Genomic DNA, 26,607 nt, shown 5'->3' with positions numbered 1-26,607 from the left:
AGATAGAAATTATGCTTTAGGAATATCATATCTGACTGGAGCTGGGGGAGAAATAATAAGCAACATATCCAGTAAAAGAGGAAAGCAAATAAAAGCAGTGAGAACTTAATAGAGAATAATAAATATAGAGTATGACTAAGTGATACATGGGGAAAAGAGCATCCTGACTTAAGTGAATGATTTACGGTAAGCATCACAGATTAGGATATAAAGCTTTGGGAAACGTATGGAAGGGCCTGAAAGTTAGGTGAGAGACTTTGGCATAAGATCTGAAAGCAAGAGAAAGCTGATGCAGTTATCTACATGTAAAGTGCAAAGGGCCTAAATGTAAAATAGAGGAATATATTTGAGGCATTTTCAAGGGGGGAAAAAGTCAAGGTTTGATATATGTTTGAATACGGGAAATAAAGGAAAAGAAAATTAAATGACAGACATGTAGAAATTACTTAACTCCTTAATTGAACAGACTCAGCATTAAAATTAATCAGAAACAATTCAAATACTGATCTTGGACTTTACGACAGATTTCAGCAATAAAGTGCTAGTGTGCATGCTTTTACTGAAGTTTTTAATCTTATTTTAAATACGTCACCTGTGTGAATGCACTGAAATTTTCAAATCACTGTTAGTTGAGAATTTTCAGAGTTAGTACAAATGCAAGATAACCTTGCTAGAAAATGGAATAGCAAAGCCATTAACTGAACAAAACCACCTTAAGTTATATACAAAAAGGAAACAGTAGTAATTTTTTATATTGCTTTCAGGAGAAAATGAGTCAGATACATAGCCACAAAGATCAAAATATTTCATTTGAACTGAATTATTCAGTTAACCTTTTTCTGTTGCGTGATTATTTGATTTATGACATTGACCTCTGATACTAATATATCTGGCATGCATATATATATATATATATATTTTTTTTTTTTTAACTAGAATAAAACAGGTAGCTATACTATTACCCAGATTAAGTCCTTTTAATGCTCTTTGCTGAAATTTTTTCTCAAATTGTAGTTGAAGCTGCCAGGAGAAAACTTAAGGCATTATATACTTAGGCTAAAATGTTCTCCATTGAAATGAGATGTAAATAAAACTATAAGGTTTTTAAGGTGTAAACAAAATTCTAACTGCCTTAGGGTTGAAAAAAATTCAACTTTGATAGAAATTAGCTTGGCTCTGAGAATCAACTCTAATAAGATAATGATTAGTCACAAAGACTTGAAAATGAAGGCTAGAAAATATTATATCAGGCTTTCAGGAAACAGCTCAAAATATAGCACCTAAAAATTAAATATTTTAATAAAAACATTGTCACTAGAATTCCACTTAGAAACTACTCCAGGATTTTTGTAAGAAAACTAAGCACAGATGCTAACAAAACACTTGCCTAGTTACTGAAGTCATAATGTATCAATAAAATATCAGATTTTATTAAAAAAAAACAATATATATCAGATTTTGAAAAACTGTGATTAATGACAGGTCCCAGAAAATCCATAAATAATTTCCTACAGCACAAATAGAAACTGTTGGGCTTCCCTGGTGGTGCAGCAGTTAAGAATCCGCCTGCCAATGCAGGGGACACAGGTTCGAGCCCTGGTCCGGGAAGATCCCACATGCCGCGGAACAACTAAGCCTGTCTGCCTAGAGCCCGTGCTCCGCAACAAGAGAAGCCATGGCAACGAGAAGCCCACGCACCACAATGAAGAAGAACCCCCGCTTGCTGCAACTAGAGAAAGCCCATGCGCAGCAACAAGGACCCAACTCAGCCAAAAATAAATAAATAAACTTATTAAAAAAAATAGAAGTTTTAAAATGAAAACAAACAGTATAGTATACATTTAAGTAATTATAATACAAATGTTAAGAGCTACAGACAATAGAATTCCACCATAACAGCTATTCTACTGGAACAATACTGGTACGAAATTAAAACAAATTATATGCAGGAAAAAACAGGTAAACATGCTTAGTTTACCAAAATACCAGTACACAGCACTTGTTTCTGGACACAAAGTAGCTGCTAATAATTCCTGTTTCAACAAAACTAAGTCATTGGGACTTCCCTGGTGGTGCAGTGGTTAAGAGTCCTCCTGCCAATGCAGGAGACATGGGTTCGAGCCCTGGCCTGGGAAGATCCCATATGCCGTGGAGCAACTAAGCCCGTGTGCCACAACTACTGACCGTGCGCTCTAGAGCCCACGAGCCACAACTACCGAGCCACGTGCTGCAACTACTGAAGCCTGCGCGCCTAGAGGCCGTGCTCCGCAACAAGAGAAGCCACCGCAATGAGAAGCCCACACACCGCAAGGAAGAGTAGCCCCCGCTCGACGCAACTAGAGAAAGTCCACGCACAGCAACGAAGACCCAACGCAGCCAAAAAATAAATAAATTAATAAATAAATAAATTTATTAAAAAAACTAAGTCATTATCAGGTTCCCCACTATTTAACACAGAGGAGAAATATTTGGATCTGAATAAACATAATCTTTAACTATTATTTTATATTATTTTCAGTTGTCTGCAGAAGTAACTGTTGATCATTTAACCCCTCAAATCAAGAGTAATTAAAATAACAACCCTAATGTATCCATTTCCTTAAAGAGCAAGGTCACCAGGACTTCCCTCGTGGCACAGTGGTTAAGAATCCACCTGCCGATGCAGGGGACACTGGATTGAGCCCTGGTCTAGGAAGATCCCACATGCTGCGGAGCAAATAAGCCCGTGCGCCACATCTACTGAGCCTGCACTCCAGAGCCCGCGAGCTCCAACTACTGAAGCCCGCGCGCCTAGAGCCTGTGCCCCACAACAAGAGAAGCCACCGCAATGAGAAGCCCGCACACCACAACAAAGAGTAGCCCCTGCTCGCCGCAACTAGAGAAAGCCTGTGCACAGCAACGAAGACCCACCGCAGCCCAAAATTAATTAATTAATTAATTAATAGAAAAAGAGAAAGGTCACCTATATAACAAGATAATCATGTCCATCATATTTAGAACACCGAAGTTAGACGATCACATTGTCTCTGCAACTGACCTCAAATAACAAAATTTTAAGTAAAATGCAGCAAAGAACTAGTACCAGGTATGTCATAAATAAAAATATATTCAAATTAACAGAATAAGGTGAAACTTTTCTGGGTACTCAAAGAAACCCAAAATTTCATTCTGTAAACTCCTTAGGAAACTTGCTTTAATTTTCAAACCATAAGTCAAGAAACAGTATAAAAAAAAAAAAAGTCTTCCTAAGAGCAATGGGAAGAAATATTGAAACAAACACTTTCAACGACATATTTTGTTACTTTATTTTGAAAATGACTTTTTGTTGACTTTATTTTGAAAACGTAAATATTCATTTGCTCCTTTTACATCTATTTATCATTTTCCTTTGCTTGATAAATTCTTTAGAGCTGGTGTTTCTACTTTAAATTCAAATAACTGAAAACCAGTCATGTATAGTTTTTATAAAGTATGGATTAACACAATTTATTTTTAAGTATAACTGATGAATACTGACACCTTAACATGACAAATGAGGAACCTCTAACATAATTAAACCAATTAATCAATTTAATGTTTGAAAAACTATATATAACTGTCCAAACTGCTGTGTAAAACAGATTTTTGCTAGTTGGTCCATGAATTTTTAAAAGAAGCTTCACAGATAAGCTTAAAACATACAGCATTTGCAAACTTTTTTACAATATTATGCATAGCCTAATTCACATAGTTTTATCTCCAACCCGACATACATCTACAGTACATGTGTTCAGAAGACGACTGACCTGGCTGAGATACCGCAGTGGCTGTAAACTGAGTAGCCCATGGCGGATTCTTCTGTCCTCCAAACTGAGCCATGATAAAAGGGGGAGGGAGAAAACCTTCACTTGTTTGTCTTCTATAGCAGCGATCTATTAAGAAATGATCCACAGGTTAAAGTTCAACCAAACTACAAATATCACAAAAGTATTATTTTAAAGAAATGTTCAATTTGTCAAGGACATCTTTGTAGGCCAAGTATAAATAACAAGGGGCATATGAACGTCCGATATGCAGGAAAAACATTTCACATCAAGTAGTTCACCAAAAGTACCCAATTTCAATATATGACATTTGGGGTAGACTTACAAGAAAGGCACTTCCTTCTGCGACTACAAACTGTCACATTTAAAGAGAATACCATCTGTTGTTTTCTATCCAATTCTTAACAATAAAAAGTACACAGCCTTACGTTCAAAAGAAATATAGCCTGCGTGTTTCTTTTGGCAATGAGCTGGGGGCTGAAAGTGGAGAAACCAATAACGGAAGCTGGGACGAGACAACGAATAAGGGGATTCAAGAATATCATTTAAATAACGAACATCTCCTTACTTTCTAGAGCAGGGAAGGAACTGGGGGGCTCCTTTTCTCTCCCCTCCCTCGAGGGGAAAGACAGTTGAAATAATGGTTGCCCCTTAAAGAACCATCGCGAAGACCCCTCCACCCAAAATCAAGCCAGAAGAGGCGAAGATCTCAGCCCTCGCACTCCCTTTCCCCCCACTCCTCGGAGAGGCCAGAGCTCTGCCATCCATCTTCCTCCAGCCCTAGCTCCTCGCGGGCCGCAGACCAGGGGAGGCGGAATCCTCCGTCCCACGAGCCAAGGCGAACGCCAAGAGGGGGATACCGAGAGCCCTGATCCCCTTAAGCCCCCGGCGGGGCGGAGAAGGCCTCCACCCCCCAAAAGCCGTGCCGCCGTGAGCGGTCCCGACGTCCCGGACCGCAGCCCAGGAGGCTAAAGCCTCAGCGGCTCGAGAGCTAGGGACGGCGGTCAGCAGTCCCTTCGAGGCCGCCAGGCCGAGGATGAGGCTGATGGTCGCCGGGGACACCCGAGGGGCCGCCGGAAAAAAGCGAGGCGGTGGGGGAGGGGCCGGCCGCGCGGGGCCTGCTCCGACCCGCACAAAAGGGACCGTGTCCCTCCCGTCCCAGTCCCACGAGAGGCCCACCGTCGCCGGCCTACGGACGCCGTGCTACCAAATCGGTCGCTCCCAGCCCTTCCGCGGATCCGACTGGACGTTAAGAACCCCGGCTCAGCCGCCGGCCGCTTCAACCGCGAGGACCAGACCTTCACCTGAACCCGGTCCCGGTTAACACCGAAGCCATTTCAAACCCGTCAGCCTTACGCGCATGCGCCAACTTCCCCCTTTTCCTCCGCGCCTCTCCCCTCCTCCCCATCTCTCCGAGGAACGGCGCTTACGGGCCTGCGTTCTACGTGCGCGCTTACCAGCGAGACTTCAAGGCGCTCACCCCTCATACTACGCAGCTAGAACTAGAGCGCGCCTAAGAAGGGTTACCCTGGCCTCGCATAATAATGAGCCTGTGTCTCTGCGCAAGCTCAAAGGAAAAGGCTTCCCTGAGTGTGGGAAGGAAAGGAATCGGCAGTCACGTGATCCGATAAGGCTTCCGCCATTTTGTGTTTTTTCGCTTTTTTTTGTACAAGTATTTGGGAGAATGGATATATCCAGTGGCATCTGCTAACTTTTTTAAAAAATTGAGATGAAATCCTTTTAACGTATAATTCACTGCTCTAAGTATTTTCTGTTGTACAATTCAGGGGCTTTTAGTGTCTAAATACGAAAAGCAACCACCATCGCCTCCTCCCTTGAGACAAACCCCTACCCATTAAACAGTCACTGCTTAATCCCTGCTCCGTCCAGCCCCAGGCAGCCACTAATCGGCTTTCTCTGTATGGATTTACCTGTCCTAGACATTTCATATTAATAGAATCATACAACATACGGCCTTTCGTGGCTAGCTTTTGTAATTTACTATATTGTGTCCAAGATTCAAGTTGTAGCAGGCATCAGTACTTCATTCGATTTTATAGCTAAAATAATTACCTTTAATGGATAATACCACATTTTGTTTATCCATTTGTCAGTTGATCTTTTGGATTGTCTCCACTTTGGGGCTATTATGAATAATGCTGCTATGAACATTCACATACAAGTATTTGTTTGAACTCCTGTTTTCAATTCTCTTAGGTTTATACCTAGGAGTGGAATTCTGGGTTACTTGGTAAATTCTATACTGAACTTTTTGAGGAACTGCGAACCTGTTTTCACAGTGACTACACCAGTTTACATTCCCAGGGTTAACAACATAAAGTATCCATTCTATGAATATGGAGTATCTTTCCATTTATTTAGGTCTTTTAAAATTTCTTTCAACATGTATTACGTATTTCAGAGTTCAATTTCTCACATCTCTTTTTTTTTCCTGGCCACACCACAGTCTGTGGAATCTTAGTTCCCAGATGAGGGATCGAACTGGCCCTGCCAGTGGAAGCGTAGAGTTGTAACCACTGGATCGCCAGGGAATTCCCCCCAAGATCTGTTTTTAAAAGATTACTGTTTTAAAACGTCACTCATGGGACTTGGCCCAGGTTTGGTCCCTGGTCAGGGAACTAGATCCCACATGCTGCAACTAAGAGTTCACATACTGAAACTAAAGATCCCACACATGGCAACACAGATCGTGCATGTCGCAACTAAGACCCTGAGCAGACAAATAAATAAAATTTTAAAATATTTATTTGGTTGCATCTGGGTCTTAGTTACAGCAGGTGGGCTCCTTAATTGTGGCACGCAGGCTCCTTAGTTGCAGCATGCATGTGGGATCTAGTTCCCTGACCAGGGGTGGAATCTGGGCCCCCTGCATTGGGAGTGCGGAGTCTTAACCACTGCACCACCAGGGAAGTCTCAATAAATATATTTTATTTATTTATTTATTTATTTACTTTTTGGTTTTGGCTGTGTTGCGTCTTTGCTGCTGTGTGTGGGCTTTCTCTAGTTGCAGTGAGCAGAGGCTACTCTTCATTGCGGTGCGCAGGCTTCTCATTGTCGTGGCTTCTCCTGTTTGGGAGCTCGGGCTCCAGGTGCACAGGCTTCAGTAGTTGTGGCACACTGGCTCAGTAGTTGTGGCCTGCGGGCTCTAGAGCGCAGGCTCAATAGTTGTGGTGCACAGGCTTAGTTGCTCCGCGGCATGTGGGATCTTCCCAGGCCAAGGCTCGAACCCGTGTCCCTTGCACTGGCAGGCAGATTCTTAACCACTGTGCCACCAGTGAAGCCCCAATAAATATTTTTTTAAAAATAAAATATTACTCAAGCTGTTGTCTAAAGAGCATCTAAAAGATAAAGGCAGGAATTTCCCGGCAGTCCAGTGGTTAGGACTTAGTGCTTTCACTGCCTGGGTTCAATCCCTGGTCCCTAGTCCCTGGTGGGGGAAATAAGATATAGATAAAGGATATTAGTTGAGCTGTTTATTCTTTCATCCCCTAGGGTGTTGCCCAGGTCTGTTTGTATGTTCAGCATCTCACATGTCACCCTTTCAACCAGTCAGGAAGAATGTGGAAAATGTAGTCTCTAGCTGCCCAGCTGAACCTGGGGAGGAGGTGGGGAAGGGGAGGTGGAGGGGAATGGAGTTGTTCCCATCAGTAGAAGGAAGAAGAGGACTACCAGGATGCTACAGAGAAGTAGGTTTCAAACTAGATGAATTTAAAGTAACTTATTTTTCTGTGATATTTGCTGGAATATCACTAGACACCTATTGTCAGTATATTTTTTCATTTCAGGTTTCAATAAATACTTTAGGATGTCAACTTTAAAATACTGTTAGCATACTGTGTTCAGGATTAAGTTTTATTAAACTAATGATACATCCAAGGGAGGGCATGAGTCAATCTAGAGCCAAGTTGATTAACAGCTTTGCTAAAAACTTGGAGTGAGAGCTTAACCACTTTAAGCTCCTGAATTGATCTGTAAAGTGGGGCTGATAAGAGTCCTTACTTAATAGCATCACTGTGGGGATAAATAGCTTACATAAAATGCAATGCTTCTGCCTCATAATAAGGATTCCATAAGTGTAGCCATCTTGATTTTGTGTTGAACCCAATCCATACATTTGGTCATCTCCAAATATTAAATCTTATAGTCCTTTGTAGTTAAAAATTTTATTGGATATTAAATTTTAAAAATATGATTTTGAAGAGGAAAGAAAAATTAGACCACCAGGTGCAAAATAGAAGTATAAAATTTATTTAAAACGACCCACAAATTTCTGTGTAATCAGGAATGATACAGTTTGCAATAGTTTTTTTAAAAACTCATGGCAAAATTTAAAATATAATTTCAATTACAGTATTCATTTAGCCTTATTCAGTTAGAACAATCAAAAAAAACTTTATGCTCTAAATAAATGAGACACACAGGAAAATATAATAGACACTTTTCACAACTATCTTACATGTATGTTTCAAAACTAGTACATTTCAAAGCATTTTGCTACATAAACATGAAATCATGTACAACTGCTGTGCACCAAAATTTAGCTTAATTAGGTCTTTCAAGTAACATGCAATTCCAACTCACAAGTCTTCAAGTACTGCTAGTAAGTGTTCCCTTGTATGCAGAGCACTACATATTGATCCTGAATAGAAATCATCATAATTAAGATTATCTCTTTCCCTTCTACATGTTGAAGTGCTTTCTCTTTAAACTGTTTCCCCCTTATGTTAAGAACCAAAAACGGATATATGTGGGGTTTGGAAATCTTTTCCTTACTAACCTATTTCAATGTATGGAATATTTAATACAGTAGGACGGCAATAGGTAAAATCCTCCAAAGGGAAAAACCAAAGGTACAAAATAAATAGTAAATACACCCCAAAGAGAGAAAAAGTCAGCTAGATACAGGAATATTATTTTGTGAAATTGATAATTCTCTATTGGGAATTTAGTAGTACTCTACTTCACCATGGTGAAGAATCTGAATATTTTACTCCCGCTAATGATGAATATAATGTCTTCTCCTTCAAAACGGGATATTGATATGCATGTGAATCTATTTGGTAGGTCACCACGTATCATAAGAGAAAATGAAGAAACCAGAAATCAATGCTTTTCTTTCTGCTGAGTAGTTTTTCGACCTTCTCTTTAGGGAACACTTCGTGATTTCTTAGTAACCCAAAGAGGACCATCCACCCATACGTAACAATGCAAAAGCTGCCCTTTATTTTTAACCACAAAACCATTCTGGAAAAATATTTCTCTCAAAGCACCTATCACAATGTTATCTCATAAAAGTTTTTTTTTTTAAAGGCCATATATCTTTGTGTTTTTTTAAGAGCTCTTTTTGTAAAGTCCTATGTCATCAGCTATTTATTTTATAATGTCACAAAAAGGCATTAGTGAGGCTAGGCAGTTACTGAACTGAATCACCAAAAATGTTATTTGACTATTTAGGGCAGTCTGGCCTATGTTTTTTGTTAGTAACTCATAATCTACTGATGAAATAGGCCAACTTTCCTACCTCTTTATATTTATAAAGAGCTTACTAAAAACTTTACTAATACATCTCATTATTTTTCTTAACTCTCTGGGCCAAGGTATGTTTAATCTTTGACCCAGAGATTTGATGTGGCTGGAAAAGTGGAACAAAAAACAAAACAATTTCAAATAAGTGGGAGGCAGAGCTATCTCTTAGAGATGCCAAAAAGTTTACATTTTTACCATGAGTGCCTGGGAACTAAAATAATCAGTTTACCCAGCACATTCCCTTCAAGAAAATCGCATTTCAATTTACAAAAACAGTAAACTTCGATTATGAATTGCTGACCTTGGTCTTTAAAAATATTATTTAGGAGGTTTCCCTTTGTTTCAGTAGTACAGGGACATTCTTTAAACAACAAAGAAAAAAAATTTTTTTAGGGGAAAAAATAAAACGTCATTAATCTAAGCCCTAATGCAGAAGTCCTAGGAATTTGGGTAGACCTTCCAACGTATGAATAAGAAAATAGCTGGCTAAAATAAATAGTGGAGACAAAAATACCTCAGAAGCATATTTTCTCTACAATAAGTAGATTTTGTATTATTCTTAGATTAGGTCTGACAAAATTTCCACTCAACACTAAGTCATAGTTTATGGCACAGAAATGTGTTCAGCAGCCTGCAGATATTACCTGTTTTAGTTTCACATGGGTTGACTTGCTGTGTGATTTGAATCAAGCCATTTGCTATTCTTGCCAATCTGCAGCTTCCTCACCTGTAAGATGGGAACATTGTTCTCTGTCCAACCGTCAGTGTTGGGGAGAAAAAAGCAGCACATAGGAAAGCAGTTTGATAGCCTAAAACATTATAAAGTACAAGGATTATAATTCTTCTTACTTCCATATTTGCTTTCAAAAGGGTTCCTCATTTTGAGCTGCTATTTTTCAGAAGAAACTGGTATGGAGTGGGGGGTAGAAACATTACAACTTGCTTTTGAGCTGGTACGTGAACCTGCGGGCTGCTTAAAGCAACAAAATTCTCCCTCTTTTCTGTCCCTTAACTTCCCCCTAGTGCACTCAAAAGAGCTTCTGATGACTGATTTCTATAAGAACTGTTCGGATTCCTTTCTGTCCACTTTTTAAACTGTCTCGCCCAGATCAAAAAACAGTTCCTATTATTGCCAACAACCAAATTCCAAAGGGGTAAATTTACATTAGAAAATAGAAACCATCCACAAAATTGAGCTGGGAGATAAGGAGGAAAACACGCAAAAAAAAAAAAACACCCCCAAAAACAAAAAAAACAACTTTCTATTCTATACATCAGGGGTCCCCAACCCCAGGGCCGCACAGCAGGAGGTGAGTAGCGGGCAAGCGATCAAAGCTTCATCTGCGGCTCCCCCATCACACCCGTCGCTCGCATTACCGCCTGAGCCATCCCCTCCCACCCCACCCCCCGTGGAAAAATTATCTTCCATGAAGCCGGCCTCTGGTGACAAAAAGGTTGGGGACCACTGCTATAGGTCACACCCGATGATTCAAAGTCACCAGTCAGACAACTGATAATTAGTATGATGCGTTACACAGAAATAGCAGAGCCAAGCAGAGTGCTAGAATATATAACTTCTTACACAACTTTTTGTAAAACACTCAAACACTAATAAAGTTGAGGGTCAAACATTGCTGGGATAGGTAAGGGGAACACTTGATGCTAACCTGGGGTTCCTAAAAACTGAATTTGCCTCTAACTGAAAGGGCTGAATAAAAGCTTTTAATTCTTTTTGGTATTATTCCAAAAAGGATTGGTGAAACAATTTTAAAAGACAGGAAAAGACAACCTGAGCTAGATCACTGCTATCCTTAAAATGAACCCTGTGTGTTTGTGTAGGGGACATGGGGGATGGAGACAGAACAGAGAGGGTGGAAGCAATAGAGTTTTAATTTAAAGAAAATTAAAGAGGATTAAAAACTGTAAAAAGAATGAAAGTACACTTAGTGACATTGTAGCTTCAGTAAAATGAGTAAAGAAAAATAATAACAAGCAGAGTTTCTAGTCAAAGATGATAAGTTTATGCCTAGCCAAATGGAGAAGAAACCAATTTACTTTGCAATATAGTTTCTCCAAAAATGAAAATGTTTCTGACAGTTGCGAGATTTTTTTCCTGATAAATGAGACAAGAGAGAATGCCTTTCATAACAGCTGCTAGGAAATTTTTTTCTTTTTTCTTTTTAGGAAAACTAGGTTTATACTGTTAACCCAGGGTTTCCAAAGTTGCACCCACACATAAATGGGTTAAATCGACTAATGTATAACATTTCTACCTTAGACTAAGTTTTGCTTTAATTTAAGGGACATCTATGGCTGAACGAACTAGAAGAAAATTTATGACCCAGGCAGGGTCACGGACATCACAGTAAGGATGGGAAAGGAGCACAACCAACAAAGAAAAGATTAGTGTTAGACTTTTAAAGCTAGAAATATTAAACATTGCATACTAGCCAAAGAGAAACACATTTTGGTGCCCTTACAGAAGAAGGGAAAATGAGGAGTGGCAAAATTAGAAATACATTTGGATTACTTGAAGGAACAAAACACATGCCCTTTGAAGCAAACAATGGTATTCGATTGGGTGCCCAGAAGAAACTGGCATTGAAACAAAGTCATTCAGGTCCTGGAACGCAGAGAATTAAAGTTTGTAGAGTTCATTGTGGACAAAAAAAGTGATGTCCTGCATAAAAGCGAGCTCCACCATCTCCAAAATTAACAGAGGAACTTACACTCTTATTTTATACACTAGAGAAAAGCAAAGATTCCTACGTTCTCAAAACATTTTAAGGAAATACACAAATTCCACTTCTGATAAAGGACATACTGATTCTTTCCAAACTGTATTCCAGAGCCGTGGATGGCATCTTTTTTTAAGTTGAGAATTGTGTTTTATTCAGAGGACTTCCTGAGGAATTCAAGCCCAGGAGGCAATCTCTCAGATAGTTCTGAGGGACTGCTCCTGGCATCATTTTCTAAACCTGTTAGAAGAAAGCTCAACATGGAGCACAATTTGGTTTAGATAAATCCAGACTTCTTCAGAAATCAGAGCACTGATTCTATCACTTGGATAAGTGTGCCACAACCACTGACATTGAAGTTATACAAGTTCCATACATTTATGGGCAAGTTTAGAAGCTGTGCACAACAAAACTATTCTAATACTCATAGACAGTCCCATCAAAATAAACTATGCTGGGACTTAGTTGTGAGGCCAACTAGGCAAGAGTGTGAATAGACTGTACAACTATAGCTAGGGAGTATGTACAATAGAAATATACTTTCCCCAATTATTCCAACCATTCAGTCTTTTCTAACTCCTTATATATGCCAAACACTTGTTCGAGGGGAAATAAAAACCTGTACTCTATCAGTACTTGATATTTGTTTATTGAAATAGCAAATAGGACTATTGCCACATTTTGTGAGATGAATTAACAGGACAGCTTCATAGGTAAAAGTCATCTAGATTTCCCACACAAGGCCCACAGAACTCTGCAGGCAGGGAAATCTTGATCCAATTTCACTTAATTTCTTTCCCTGAACCACTCAGAAAAAAACTCAAAGCCATTTTATTTTTGACTTGTACCAAAAATAAGGTTACTTCGCAGCGATAAAATCCCCTGTGGGTGAGCAGATCAAGTCTGTTTTCCTACAGTCCTCTTAACCACAAAGTGGCCTTCACTTGACTGTTTAAATTTTAATTACAAACATAATTGCACATTGACACTCACATCTGCTATCTGAGCTCCAGTGATTGAATTGTATGTCTTCTAAGGTGTCTTCCAGGGCTGTGAGAGGCCTCTATATTACCTTACTTCACAATTCTCATCAAAAATTTCTACAAAAGATCAAAATTCCCAGTTGTACTAAATCTAGACAAAAAAGATTTCCATGCATCAAGAAGTTGTGAAATAGATGGTAGCTATATATTAAAGGTCACATACAGCTACTGATTTACTTGGCACATTCAAAGGAAATGCTGTGCCCATATTCAGTGGAAGTTGTCATGCAATGTCAAAAGTTTGTTCCAGATAAAAGATATAATTTGTTTTAAGAAGACTAATTTAAATAGATTGGGGTGATTTTCATACATGCTATTGTGAAATAAATGATAATCAGTAGGAGTCCACTGAAGTAGTAACATTAGAAAGTAGGTTACTTCATATGAATTAAGTCAGTATCTCATTTACACAGGGGTATGCATTCAATTAACTATGCAGTAGGGTTATGTCTAATTGCTTATGAATCTCATCTAGTTGAAATTCTATATTTAACAAATGAAATTGTTTCATCCACATGCAGATTGCATAATAAAGATGTGGAAGGTTATTTAAGATGCAAACATTTTGCTAACATGTTGCAAAAATTTACCTATAGTTAAACATTTTCAGCTAGCCTCACTTTCCAATAATATATTTCAATCAGGTTTATGACATGATGTATTGGTACTTTGTGGATGAATTGGAAAGATGTAGGTGAGGCTGACAAGCACAAGAAAAGCTTTTCATCGATGGCCTGAGATCCATTAGAAGCAGGATTTTGAAGGGCAGCATGACACTTTGTAGGATTCTACAACAGGTAGGAATTATTCTCTCATTATAGTTGGTAACTCTGTAACTACTATGAACAGACTGGGCTAACGTGGGAGTCAAGTATCAATGAATTCAATTATACCATGAACAAAGGCAGAAGTTTAAAAACCCAACGAGTGCTATAAAAGGGGTAAAACAAAAGGTGATAGTACAGTAAAACATAAGTGTAGAAATAATGTTAGATGACCAGTTTTCTGAGTGAAAATGTCATTTCAAACAAATTTATTTCCTTGCTTCATGAGAAAGAGCATTCTAAAAACAGTATAGCCAGCATACAATCACAATGCTGCAGGACACTGAATAAGCATGAGCTTTGAAAAAAAAAAAGTCACAGGGCAAACAACGGGATGGTACACTGTGAAATTTAGGAAATAGAGTTCAACAAGGAAGGAATCATATGTGGGTCCCACCAAGGGGTTATCAGTTGAGGCAGGCCATTCATGGTGTTACTTACAATAACAGAATGGAAATATTTTAGTTGATATAGGGTATTTTCATGTACTTGTTTTGGTACATTGCAACTAACTTCACAAATCCAAATATTCCCCTAAGTCAACATTGGTGCTTCAAGTTTAGATTGTTAAGGAATTTATTTAAAGTTGGTGACAAACTGATTTGAACTGCTGCAGATGTATCACAATGGATTGTTTTGAAGGAAATTTGCTATTTTTGAAAAATGTGTTAGATTATCTTTTAGGATTTTAATTCTTCAAGTTTACTATGTCACGGGTGGTGACAAAGAAAAACAAAAGCTAATACTTAAATTTGGGGGACAGTCAATAAAAATTGAATGGAAGAACAGATAGATGGGTGGATGGATAAAGGATCTTATAACTTTATCCATTAAATCTGGTGAGGAAATAATTTCTAGTGGGAGCTAAGGCCTAAATTCTAAAGCAAAATATCACAAGGGTGTATTCCTGATAGTCTAATACTAGTAATATCTTATTGAAGCAGCTGAAACAATAAACAATCACTTATTTATATACTTATATGTATAAGTAACCTTAGGCTCACAAAAATATACATGTTTTAAAACAAATCTAAGGCACACAAAATACTAAAACAAGTCAATGAATTACTCTATTTTACATATTCAAGAAGCAGAAATCTACTCAACAAGATGATAGTCTATCAATGGACATTCTGTTATTTACAATCCCTTCATATTCCTTTAGTCAAAATTAGTCAAAAGCTTGAAACTGATACTTTGCACCATATATTATTTTAATATAAGTTACAATGAGTTTTCCTTTAGAGAGCTTGTTGGAACTTTTGCTTTTGCACCAGAATTGTGAGTGTTAGCGGTTGTGGGCTTCCTATGGCATTTCCAAGGGAGAAGCACCAGTAGGTTTTCCATACTCCCAAGGAATCTGACACTTTGAATGTTCTAGCACCTCTGCATTTTAACAGAATCAAGTATTTCATTGAAATTTCTTCTTGTTCTTTGTTTGGGCAATTACTTTTGTTTTGCTATAAAATGAGTTAATAAAGTAATGGGAAAAAATAATGGGGGGGGGAAACTAAAGTAAATGGAATGCCTATTTTCCCATTACCTAGAAGAACATGAGTTAACATTTCCCCAGAACAATATACTTAGATGAACTACTTTGGATTCGCTCTTAATGGACAAACCATGCTTATAATAGCATTCCTACTGTTTGTTTACAGTGTGGGGGTGTGTGTGATGATGATGACAGGGAATTTATTTTCAAAATATTTCTACAGGACATTTATTCTTATTCTGGACCAGAATGACTTTCAGAATGAATAAGGCAATTTGGGGTGGATAAGGTTCTTGCTACTTAATTTTTGTATTTTATCACCTTGAAACTTTAGAAGCATTTGACTCTTCAGAATCCTGTTATGTCTCATCTCCTTTTGAAAACACCTTTCATGAATTATATTGAGAAAGCTGGGGTGAAAGTAAATTAGGGCCATTGTTGTTCAATAAATCAGAAGAGACCATTCTTATTTAGTTCCAAAGAAAAGTTAATCAATATTGGTAATATGCTTCCTAATTCCAATTTTAGAGAGAATTAACCATTTTTGCATGACCTAACTATTTTATATAAGTAGCTCATCTTTGAATGAGAAAGGACTCATTTAAATACAAACCATATACATGATTAAAATACATACTGCAGGTAACAAGATGGAACTCTACACAGCAAGAATAAATGATTTCTCTTGTATGCAAATATGCACAAACAACAGACAATAGGATTCTTATACTATACTATTTCAAGTTACTTTTAAAAATAGAAAGTGCTTTTAAAATATATATTTACAATTTATGAACAGCCTCCAACCATCACCAACAATAATGAATTATTTTATACAGGAGAGAGATTTTAAGAGAGAAAACATTTCATTGGTTTATTTCAAAGGAATATGCCGAGTTTCTAGCAATGATTGGAAGATGTTAGAACAATGGCACCATGAAATAATAATTCAGCTTATTTTTGTGTCGATGTGGTTAAGCACCAGAAGCTGTGTAGAGTTAACACTGTGTCTTAATTTTACATCATAGCACATGAACCTGTTAAAATCCTCTAAAAATGACTCGTTTCATAGTAAACAATTTAAAGCACCAAACTGAGTGATTCTACCAAGGTTAACACCTAACCAAAACATCTCTTTATGTATTTAAAACTATAAAACTTTTATTTTTGCTTAAAATGTGCACCTTCTACCAATTGTCAAAATATAGTCACAGTTAAGAAATACCCACCCCCCATTTTTTTTTTTTTTACCTCAGCCTTCAAATGGGTGAGATGAAGATATAGTAAACGACAACATGACTTTCTTTTAAGAGCACCTTGAAAAAATACACTGCACTCGCAAAGGCATTAAGAAGGGGAGAAAAGCCTTCAGACCCAATGGTTATAGGGCCCCGCAACATGTGTGAGAGCATAAGGGGACACGGTGACAACATTGTCATGGGTTAATGTTAACGCTTTGTGGGAAGGAATCTGGTTAAATTCATTAACTTCAGGGGACAGTTCAGGACCCTCGTTAGCTGCCTGGTCTTTCTGCTCGGAGGCTTTAGTTTTCTTATTCTTTGCTTCTTTCGCCTCGAACTTAATCTTGTTTAGTTCGAAGCCGTGTTGGGGCTTATTCAGGTTTTTGTGCTGGTAGAAGACAAGAGAGAGGCGTGTAGGGTGATTCCGGTTGGGGTGCTCGACAGGAGTCGTGGCGTGAAGCTCTCGCCTGGCGCACTCGATCAGAACAGAGCCGTGGGCGGGCGCTATGGCCACCCCACCAACATTGGCATCCAGGAAGATGTGCTCACTGTCTGACCAATACTCAACAATGTGGGGCAGTTTCTCCTCAGCAGGTGACAGGGGGTCGTCTGATAGGGGGTCATCTGACAGAGGCTCATCTGCTTCAGAATGCTGCTCGTCTTCTTCCGCCAGAGAAGAAGCAAGTTCATGAGGAGAAGGGATGAACGGGGGCTGCTGGTTTGGCTGATCAGAAGTTAGCTGCTCAGATGGACCAGTGGGAGGCTCAGAATAAGCCGGGGAATCTGTCATGGGAGTAGACAAGGTGGAAAGAGGAACCATTTCACCAGGCTGTGCAATTTCAGCACACTCCCCAGCAGCTACGTTAGCACCACTGTGTCTTGCAGAAGGCATTGTGCAGTGGGGATTGCTACCTCTTTCTGAAAACCCGTACGAAACTGATGCATCGTTCTTAAAAGGAACTGTTGGGACCGGAGCAGTCTTAGGGGACCAGGAGAAGCCTGGAGCTAAGTGTGCCTCTTTCACTGGGTGAGGAATGGATGGGGTCGGTGAGTAGGTTTTAGTGTTGTCCGAACCTTTGAAGATAAGGTGGGGTTCAGTTTCACTTTTTATTTCAGGTTGCACAGTCTCTGTTTTATTCCCTAAACAGAGAAAAGGACACCAAATGTGAAGATAAATACAAACTACTTTTGGTAGCTGTTGTCTTTAAACAGTATTTTTAAAGAGATGTACAGAGAATAATAGAACAGAACACTGATGGTGGCAATTTGGCCAGTTTTGTTCTATTTACTTTAAGCCTGACATATGCACACGTTAAAAATTGTAGGTAGTTTACATACGCTTTTTCACCCAATATTTTTTTCTTAAAAAATTATTTACTTTGGAGATAATCATAAATAAGTTCACAAATTTAGCCAGAAGGATATCCATTGTCTAAAATGGTAAGATATTGGAAATGAACCAATTGGCTATGAAGTAAATATTAAAACCATACATCAGAATACAGTGCAAGTGATAATATGGTGACCAAGAGCAATATTTCACTACCCAAAGAGCTATTTAGATACATTTTAGGTATTGCATGATCTCATTTTCGAAAATGTTAAGAAAGTAACAGTTTATAAAGATTTCTGAGTAATGAAAGCATCATAACCGGCAAAGTTAATTATTAGGCAAAGAAAAGTCACATAAATAAGCTATTCCTACCCCTCAGAACAAGTGCATTTAAGCTCTGTTTCTTTCTCACCAAGTAGGTAGATCATTATTATGACATTGGACAAAAGGTGGGCCATCTGCTCTGACATATCCACACAAACCTAACATCAAATGAAAACATTTTTCTTGAGGACATTCTCCCTGTTTTGATGTTCTAATAAAACATTTGCAAGGCAAAAGTAGTAGATTTTAAGGACCAAGAAATAGCAAAGTTGTCTTGTTTTAAAATAATTAATATAATAGTAAACATTTTTCTAATTCAGAAGATCTGCAATTTTCCCTCAGATGATATAACCTGGAGACACAATAATTCTCATGTCTAAAGAGAACTTATATACAGGACCCAAGGAGTGGTATATCAAGAAATCTGTGCTACTATCTGTGGCTGCATCTACTATTTTAGAGGTTAAGTTGTCAACAAAGTACAACTCACAGGAAGGAAAGATTTAAAATATGATGTGTCTTTTATTTAATTGGAAAAACCTGTAAAAAAGCTTTCATGGGTAATATTACAAAAGGACAAGAAGTTTTAGGCCAAATATTGTGCATTTGGCTACTAATAGGGTATCTCTCTCTCTCTCTCTCTCTATATATATATATATAAAAGAATAGCATGTAAAGATGCTATTAGGAAATGACACAAAGATGAAAATGTTATGACTACTGTTTACAAGCAGCATGGAACCAGATATGTGAATCTTAAAATAAACCTAAATTAAATATCTGTAAAGTGGAACTACAAGCAAAAAGGAATGATAATTGTCCCTTGCCTTGCCTCTTCACTATCTCTATTGAATCTTTCTCAGTGTTATATAAATGTCTGCACGGTCAGTTGTCTCATCTTAAACAAACAACTTCTCTTAAAAATATAAAAATCAAAGAAGTTAAAAAATACACTGTAATTCTTAGTTTGAATGTCAGTTTAAATTAATAGTGTTTTTTTATTTTTTAGGCTCCTTGGAGGAATGGCTGATTTTAGATATGGGGCAGGATTACATAAGAGGAACCTGGAACATCTTGTCAGAACAGAAACTAAGGAAGTTACCAAAGAAAATCGGGGTCATGACAAAAGAATCAGAAGCCACCTTGAAGTGTTTCTACTGATCCAAGACAGGAATTTGAATGAAAGCATATGAATTTGAAGATTTTAAAGCATTTTCAAATATAGTGGGAAAAAAAAACCCTTCTTAATATACATTGAAATATAAACTATGTTAAAAAAGACATAAGTTCAAAATGATACTAAATTTTAAAAAAAAGAAAAACAATTGATCACACTGGAAGATGCTTGGGAACTAACTTGTTTTGTTAACACTGGTGAATAAAGGCAAATAGCTAAGCATTTATTCTGATTTCTTTAATCACCCATACCTCAGAATTAACAAGTTATTTCAAGGACAATTTCTTTTTAAAAGAAGATTTAAAAAGTGGAAAAAGAATGACAAACGCCTAATGAAATAAAGAATATGTAATATGACCATAAGTGTTTCTAAAACCATTAGGTAGAAAGCTGTTAGGGAACATTATAATCAGTCAATTAGGTTAACAACACCTGACCTAGTCTTTTTTCTTTATGCGGCATGTGGGATCTTAGTTCCCCTACCAGGGATCGAACCCGCACCACTTGCAGTGGAAGCGCTGAGTCTTAACCACTGGACCTCTGAGGAAGTCCCCTGACCTAGTCTTAACATCACAAAAAGACACACCAAACACTATGTACTTCCTGATGTGAAGAAATAGGAGTATATAAATCAGATACTGTTCTGGCCATAGTAATTTTTTTTTTTTTAAACTGAAGTTGAATTTGCCTCTATGGACAATGGTTTCTGCTATAATGAAAAATGAAAAAATGAGGGAAAAGAAGAAAAGCAAGCTTTAAATTAAAAAAAAATGTATAGGAGACATATCAACTAAATATAATGTGTGACCTCGTTTGGATACTGATTTAAACAAACCAAATGTAAAAGACAAAAAATCAATTAGGAGACAAGTGGAGCAATTTGAACACTGATTGGTATTAAGGCGTTATTTGATTTTTGTTTGCTTTTCTTAGGTATTGTGGGTATAAAGATTCCTTCTTTTTTAGTGACACATAGAAGATGATTCAGTGGGTAAGATATGATTTCTACAATTTGTTACCAAAAAAAAAAACAACAACAAAAAACTGCACAAGTCATATCTTTATATTTTCATACCCATGTGGCCTGGGTAATGGTATAGATGACGTAGAATGGCTATGTACTGAAAAACTTTTAAACTAGGAGTCTATGAGGGAAGTGGAATTCATTATGTAATTCACTCACTTTGTACCTTTTTTAAAATTTCCATTTAAGGAAAAAACCCTCAACTCTATAACCTTCACTCCATTCAGTTGACCCCCTTTATAGCCAACATGTATGTCTTCCATTTCTCTCCCATTTCCCTATAAACCTACTTCCTTCATTCTCACCACTGTTCTGCACTCTGCTCTAGCAGTCGTCTTCAAATGTAAAGATAAAATCTCAGTTTTCCTCTCACTTGCCACAGGAGCAGCATTTGACAGGGCTGATCACTCCTCTCTGTGGTTTCACGCCTACCACACCACACCTTCCCAGTCTAAGTCTCTCTTGCTGGTTCGTCCACATCTCTGAAACCTCTACAAATTGAAAATTCCCAGGATTTGTCCTCGATCAAATTTCCTTTTCACCTCCTTCTCTGTGATTTCATTCACACTCAAGGCTTCAAATACCATCTCTATCCAGTTGACCTCTTAAATTTTATCTCCAGTCTGAACCTGTTCTCTGAATTACACTCTTATTCAACTGCTTACCTAACGTCTAGACTTGAATATCTACAGGTGTCTCGAACTTTTACCATGTCCAAAAGTGGGCCTCCGATTTCCCTCTTTATCTTGCCAAATCTGTTCCTCTCCCTCCTTTCCTCATGATAGTTGGTGGTTTAACCATCCTTCCAGTTTCTTCCAGCCAATAACACCAGGGAAAATCTTGACACTTTTTTTGGTCCACACTCCAGACTTAAATCTATCAGAAATCTCCAGGACTTCCCTGGTGGCACAGTGGTTAAGAATCCACCTGCCAATGCAGGGGACACGGCATCGATCCCTGGTTCAGGAAGGTCCCACGTGCTACGGAGCAATGAAGCCCGTGTACCGCAACTACTGAGCCTGCACTGTAGAGCCTGCAAGCCACAACTACTGAGCCCACGTGCCACAAGTACTAAAGCCCACGTGCCTAGAGCCTGTGCTCCGCAACGAGAAGCCATCACAGTGAGAAGCACACTCACCACAACGAAGAGTAGCCCCCACTCCCTGCAACTAGAGAAAGCCTGTGCGCAGAAACGAAGACCCAACACAGCCAAAAATAAATAAATAAAATACAGTAATTTAAAAAAAAAAAGAAAAGAAGTCCCATTGACTCTACCTTAAAAACATCCAGAATCAGACATTTCTCCTGTCCTCCTCACTAGTCACTATGGTCCAAGCTCCATCATCTCTTTCTTGAGTTGTTAGGATAGCCTGTTTATGATCACCCTACTATTCTATTCTCTACCCCACTTGACTCTAGTTTCAATCCAGTAACTGGGATGTTAGGTTTGAGTCAGATTATAGCCCTTCTCTATTTCTCACTCAAATGTAGGCCAAAGTCTTGACAGCAATCTACAAAGCCCAAGATGAATGGCTCAGATGCCCCTCTTACCTCTCTGATGTCACATCCTACAATTCTCCCCATTTCACACTGTGCTCCAACCATACTGGCCTCTTTGCTTACATCAAGTATTCAAGGTAAATTCCCATCTCCTGAACTTTGCACTTGCCACTTCTTCTACCTGGAATGCTATTTCTCCAAATAAAAACATTGCTGATCCTCATTTCCTTTAGGACTTTGCTCAAATGCCTCATTCTCAGTGAATCCTTTTTTGACAACCCTATTCAAATGGAATTCTTTCACAGCACTATGTTCCCTCTTATTCACTGCTACATTTCCGATACCTCGAACAGTTCAAAGTAGTGCCCAGTAATATTTGTTGAATGGACTACTTAAACTGATGCTAAAGCTGATGAAGAAGAAAAAAAAAAGCTGATGAAGTAAGACTTCAAGGAAGTGATGTCATTTTATGTATGCTGCAAAGGGGCTTTGCTTCAAAATAGCTGGGGAACAAACAATAAGAACATGTTTCGTTTTTGCTTTTTTTTTTAAAAAGAATATAAATAGAGAAAAAAATACCAAGAAATACTGATGGGTCACCTTTTTGTTGGCTTTTAATTTTGGCAAGTACATAGAAATATATTCACTGTTTTAGTTTAAACTCTAAACAAACTATATAAAAATAATTGGCTAACTTGATTGGTAGATATCTGATCTAAAGTTTTTCTTTTCATAATGCCTCACTCCTAAGAGAGTGGCAAAGACAATAAAAAAAAATAAGATGCAAAGACAAGTGCAAACTGAACTGCCAGTGAAAGTTGTGCACAGAAAATTATCAGGCTCAATAAGCCTTACCTAAAAGTGGCAGCGATGAAGCCTTACTGTTGTTTGTCATTGAATTATTCTTCCGCTTGATTCGAGGAATAAATTTCTTTTCCACAGCCCTTATCTTATGTGCGAGAACCTCTGTCATCATTGCTGCTCTCTTCTTCCCAGAACGAGGAACTGGCTGAGTAAATCGTGTTCTTTTTCTGCGGTGGGGTGCGAGGACCATGATGGCCCCAGATTTGATCTTGGCTTCCATTCCGTCCCTTGAGCCAAACTCATCTGTGTCTGAAAGTTTATAAAGAGGAAGTACATGCAGCTGCTCATCTTGAGGAATAACACCAAATGAGCGGTTATCTTCTCGTGTTAAAGTGCAGACCTGATAGGAAGAAAACATGAAATGGGAACTAGAGATCCTGCACATTCATAATAGATATTCCTACCTTCTTATTGTTGCCATTGTGAAAGGGAACTGTTTTCAGTTGGTTACTGCTGGTATATTCATTCATTTTGGAAAAATATTTTGTATATCAAGCCACTCAATGCTTTTCTATTTGAATAACTTATCAACTGTTTGTAAGCAGACCAGTATAATGTTGAGTTGATTTTGTAAGTACATATTATACATGTTTATGCATTTTATAATATTTTAAGTCACCTTCTTTGTTACATTCCATCTTATTTCATTGTCTAAGTTAAGGAACAGTCACTGAATTGTTCACTACCTTCATATTAAATATTAGCTAATAAAAAGATATTACTTTAGCTTATAAATCACACTATTTCTTAATACTTAAATAATGTGGACTTCCCTGGTGGCACAGTGGTTAAGTATCCACCTGCCAGTGCAGGGGACATGGGTTCGAGCCCTAGTCTGGGAAGGTCCCACATGCCGCGGAGCAACTAAGCCCGTGTGCCACAACTACTGATTCCACGTGCCACAACTACTGAAGCCTGTGCACCTAGAGCCCGTGCTCCACAACAAGAGAAGGCACTGCAATGAGAAGCCCACACACCGCAACGAAGAGTAGCCCCCGCTTGACTCAAGTAGAGAAAGCCCTCGCGCAGCAACAAAGACCCAACACAGCCAAAAGTAAATAAATAATTAAACAAACAAACATGAGAAGAGGAACTAAAACTTAGTTTCACTCTGAACCTAATCCAACCTGATCACTAATATTCTCTAATGAAGAGCAACTCACATAAAAGGTACTAGCCAAGCATGATGTTGAATCACTCTTTGGCTAAGATTCATCTGGATGGATGTATAAAATTTCAGCATTTGGAAATAACAGTGGTCTCAGAGACCATAGGCAACATCAGTGAAAAGGTGTGATAGGGAAAAAGTTGTTTTGGCTCCTTAATCTGTTACTGATAGACCTCACTGAGCAAATAAGGAAGGAAGGCTGCCTTTTGATGGATCAGACGGTACACTTCCAATCAGAATGTAATAATCATAGCTATGTCTTCTAAGAGGCCAAAATCGTGTAGTGCAGAAATAGAGGTAATCACTCTCTATTAATCTGTTTTACTAGGTAAGAAGAGAACTACTTGAAGCAAACTCATTTCCCTTATAAAAGGACTATTGCACGATTTTTCCTGTGGTCTTCTCCTTAATTTAAGATTATCTTGATTGACTTCTTGCTATGGGCATGTGATTCTTTTCATGGCTATAAACATAGTTTGCACATATATGTGCAAATTATTTCTTCTAAATATTTCTACATACAAGCACTAAGAACCAATATTAATAAAAAGGATGGTAAATTTGGCACGGTTCCCTCACAAAAAACCTGAAGTACAGATGGCAAGAAAGAGTAAGTTGCTTAACTTCCTATCTACCAGTTTGATAGCACAGAATGGTTGCTTTGAATAATCATGTAGTTCTACATCCCAACAAACCTACCACAATTAAATGTATAATTCAAGACTTTCAACAAAGTATTTCAGGCTGGTTCTGTAACTTTTTGGGAGCACTATCGATATATACTATGTGGAACAGACATAAAATAGGATTTGTCACAATAATCATCCTTAAGGACCTCAGCTTGAATGTACAGTGATGGAGCCTTTAGAATCAAAAGCCACCCAGGTACCTACCACCGTGCTCCCATTATTCATGTTGTGAATGTCCCTGTGGGGGTGGGCACAGAAGTCTAGGCAAGCAGTGACCCCAGAGAAAGGACGACCTTCTTTCTTGCCAAGCCGACATTCTTGAGCAGCGTGTTCAAGCGCCACCTGAAAAATAATGTATGACCCATGGTTTTAAGAGATAGAAAGAATCACCTTCAATAAAGAGTAAAACTCACTTTCTGATAAAGTTTATGAGTTAATTACACTTTATAATTTCAGAGATATCTGACACTACAGTATATTATTTTAGTGATTGTCTAGTTTAGTAATATCCAGGGTAAAGAATTTGAGACTACATGGATTAAAGTGGCAATCACTGAAGGCAAGGTGAGGGCATTAATACCTGCTGGGGGTAGATAAACAAGAAAAGTAGCCTGAAATATTTCATTAGGAAGAAAGAATAATACAGTGCTTTGATCATGTATCTAGTTTTCAATGTCTATATAAAGTAGATGTACATATATATTCATGAACCAGTATAGAAAGTAAATTAATAACTTTTTTAAATGAAAGGTTGGAATTTAACAGAGAGCTTGTTATTCATGATAATACAAATAAATATTTTAATTTTTATTAAATATTTTAAAAAATATGGACTTCTGGTTATGTTTGTTTTTGTTTTTGGTTGCGCCACTCTGCTTGCAGGATCTTAGCTCACTAACCAGGGATTGAACCAAGGCCCTCGGCAGTGAAAGCACAGAGTCCTAACCACTGGACTGCCAGGGAATTCCCTATGTTTAAAATTAGGTATTTTACACACTTATTTTCTCCATTCTCTGATATATGATTTGCAATTATTTTCTCCCAATCTGTGGTGGTCTTTTCCTTTTCTTTTTTAAAACAATGTGTTCCCCCAACTCAGTTTTATTGAGGTACTCCTGACATACAACATATGTAAGATTAAGGTATACAATGTGATGATTAGATACATGTATGGATTACAAAATGATTACCACAATAAGGTTAGTGAACATTGCAATCTGTTCACATAATTACGATTATTTGGTGTGTAGAAGTAACATTTAGGATGTCTTTAAAACATTTAAGTATATAATATAGTATTGTTAATTATAGCCACCAACCTGGGCACCCAGATCCCCAGGTCATATATATATATATTTTTAATAAATCTATTTATTTATTTATTTTTGGCCGTGTTGGGTCTTTGTTGCTGTGCGCGGGCTTTCTCTAGTTGCGGTGAGCGGGGGCTACTCTTCGTTGCAGTGCGCGGGCTTCTCATTGCAGTAGCTTCTCTTGCTTCAGAGCACGGGCTCTAGGTGCACGGGCTTCCACAGCTGTGGCTCGTGGGCTTCAGTAGTTGTGGCTCGCAGGCTCCAGAGCATAGGCTCAGTAGTTGTGGCGCACAGCCTTAGTTGCTCCGCAGCATGTGGGATCTTCCCGGACCAGGGCTCGAACCCGTGTCCCCTGCATTGGCAGGCGGATTCTTAACCAGTGCACCACCAGGGACGCCCCCCTCAGGTCGTATTTATCTTATAGGTGGGAGTTTGTACCCCTTGGCCAACATCTCCCCATCTCCACCACTTCCCAATTACTTTCTTGATGATGCATTTCTGCTTTTATAAGTTTTATTCCTAGAAACAAT

The 26,607-nt window shown here is 38.3% G+C and overlaps 2 protein-coding genes across 6 annotated transcripts in view; both read right to left on the bottom strand.

The window, feature by feature from the left end:
* CCAR1 (cell division cycle and apoptosis regulator 1) overlaps positions 1-5,368 on the bottom strand; it is a 65,895-nt gene extending 60,527 nt beyond the window's left edge. For 2 of the 5 annotated variants that reach the window (XM_022590735.2, XM_030759229.2), the window contains exons 1-2: positions 4,983-5,101; positions 3,786-3,911 (exon numbers count right to left, since the gene is read on the bottom strand). In XM_022590735.2, coding sequence (XP_022446443.1) covers positions 3,786-3,858 — 73 coding nt within the window. In that variant the 5' untranslated portion in view covers positions 3,859-3,911; positions 4,983-5,101. The other 3 variants (XM_022590736.3, XM_089897577.1, XM_030759228.2) reach the window with 3 other exon arrangements.
* A 2,681-nt stretch (positions 5,369-8,049) lies between these two features.
* The window catches only part of TET1 (tet methylcytosine dioxygenase 1), a 133,069-nt gene continuing 114,511 nt past the window's right edge, over positions 8,050-26,607 (bottom strand). The window contains exons 10-12 of the mRNA XM_022590733.2: positions 24,972-25,109; positions 22,902-23,250; positions 8,050-17,828 (exon numbers count right to left, since the gene is read on the bottom strand). Of these exons, the coding sequence (XP_022446441.2) occupies positions 16,816-17,828; positions 22,902-23,250; positions 24,972-25,109 (1,500 nt within the window). The 3' untranslated portion in view covers positions 8,050-16,815. The remainder of the gene's footprint in view (positions 17,829-22,901; positions 23,251-24,971; positions 25,110-26,607) is intronic.

The sequence above is a fragment of the Delphinapterus leucas genome, chromosome 16, assembly GCF_059928025.1.
Source record: "Delphinapterus leucas isolate spDelLeu-1000000601 "Yukka" chromosome 16, BTC_Dleu_Yukka2, whole genome shotgun sequence".
NCBI classification, from domain to species: domain Eukaryota; kingdom Metazoa; phylum Chordata; class Mammalia; order Artiodactyla; family Monodontidae; genus Delphinapterus; species Delphinapterus leucas.
This window is presented reverse-complemented; position numbering and strand designations above follow the sequence as displayed.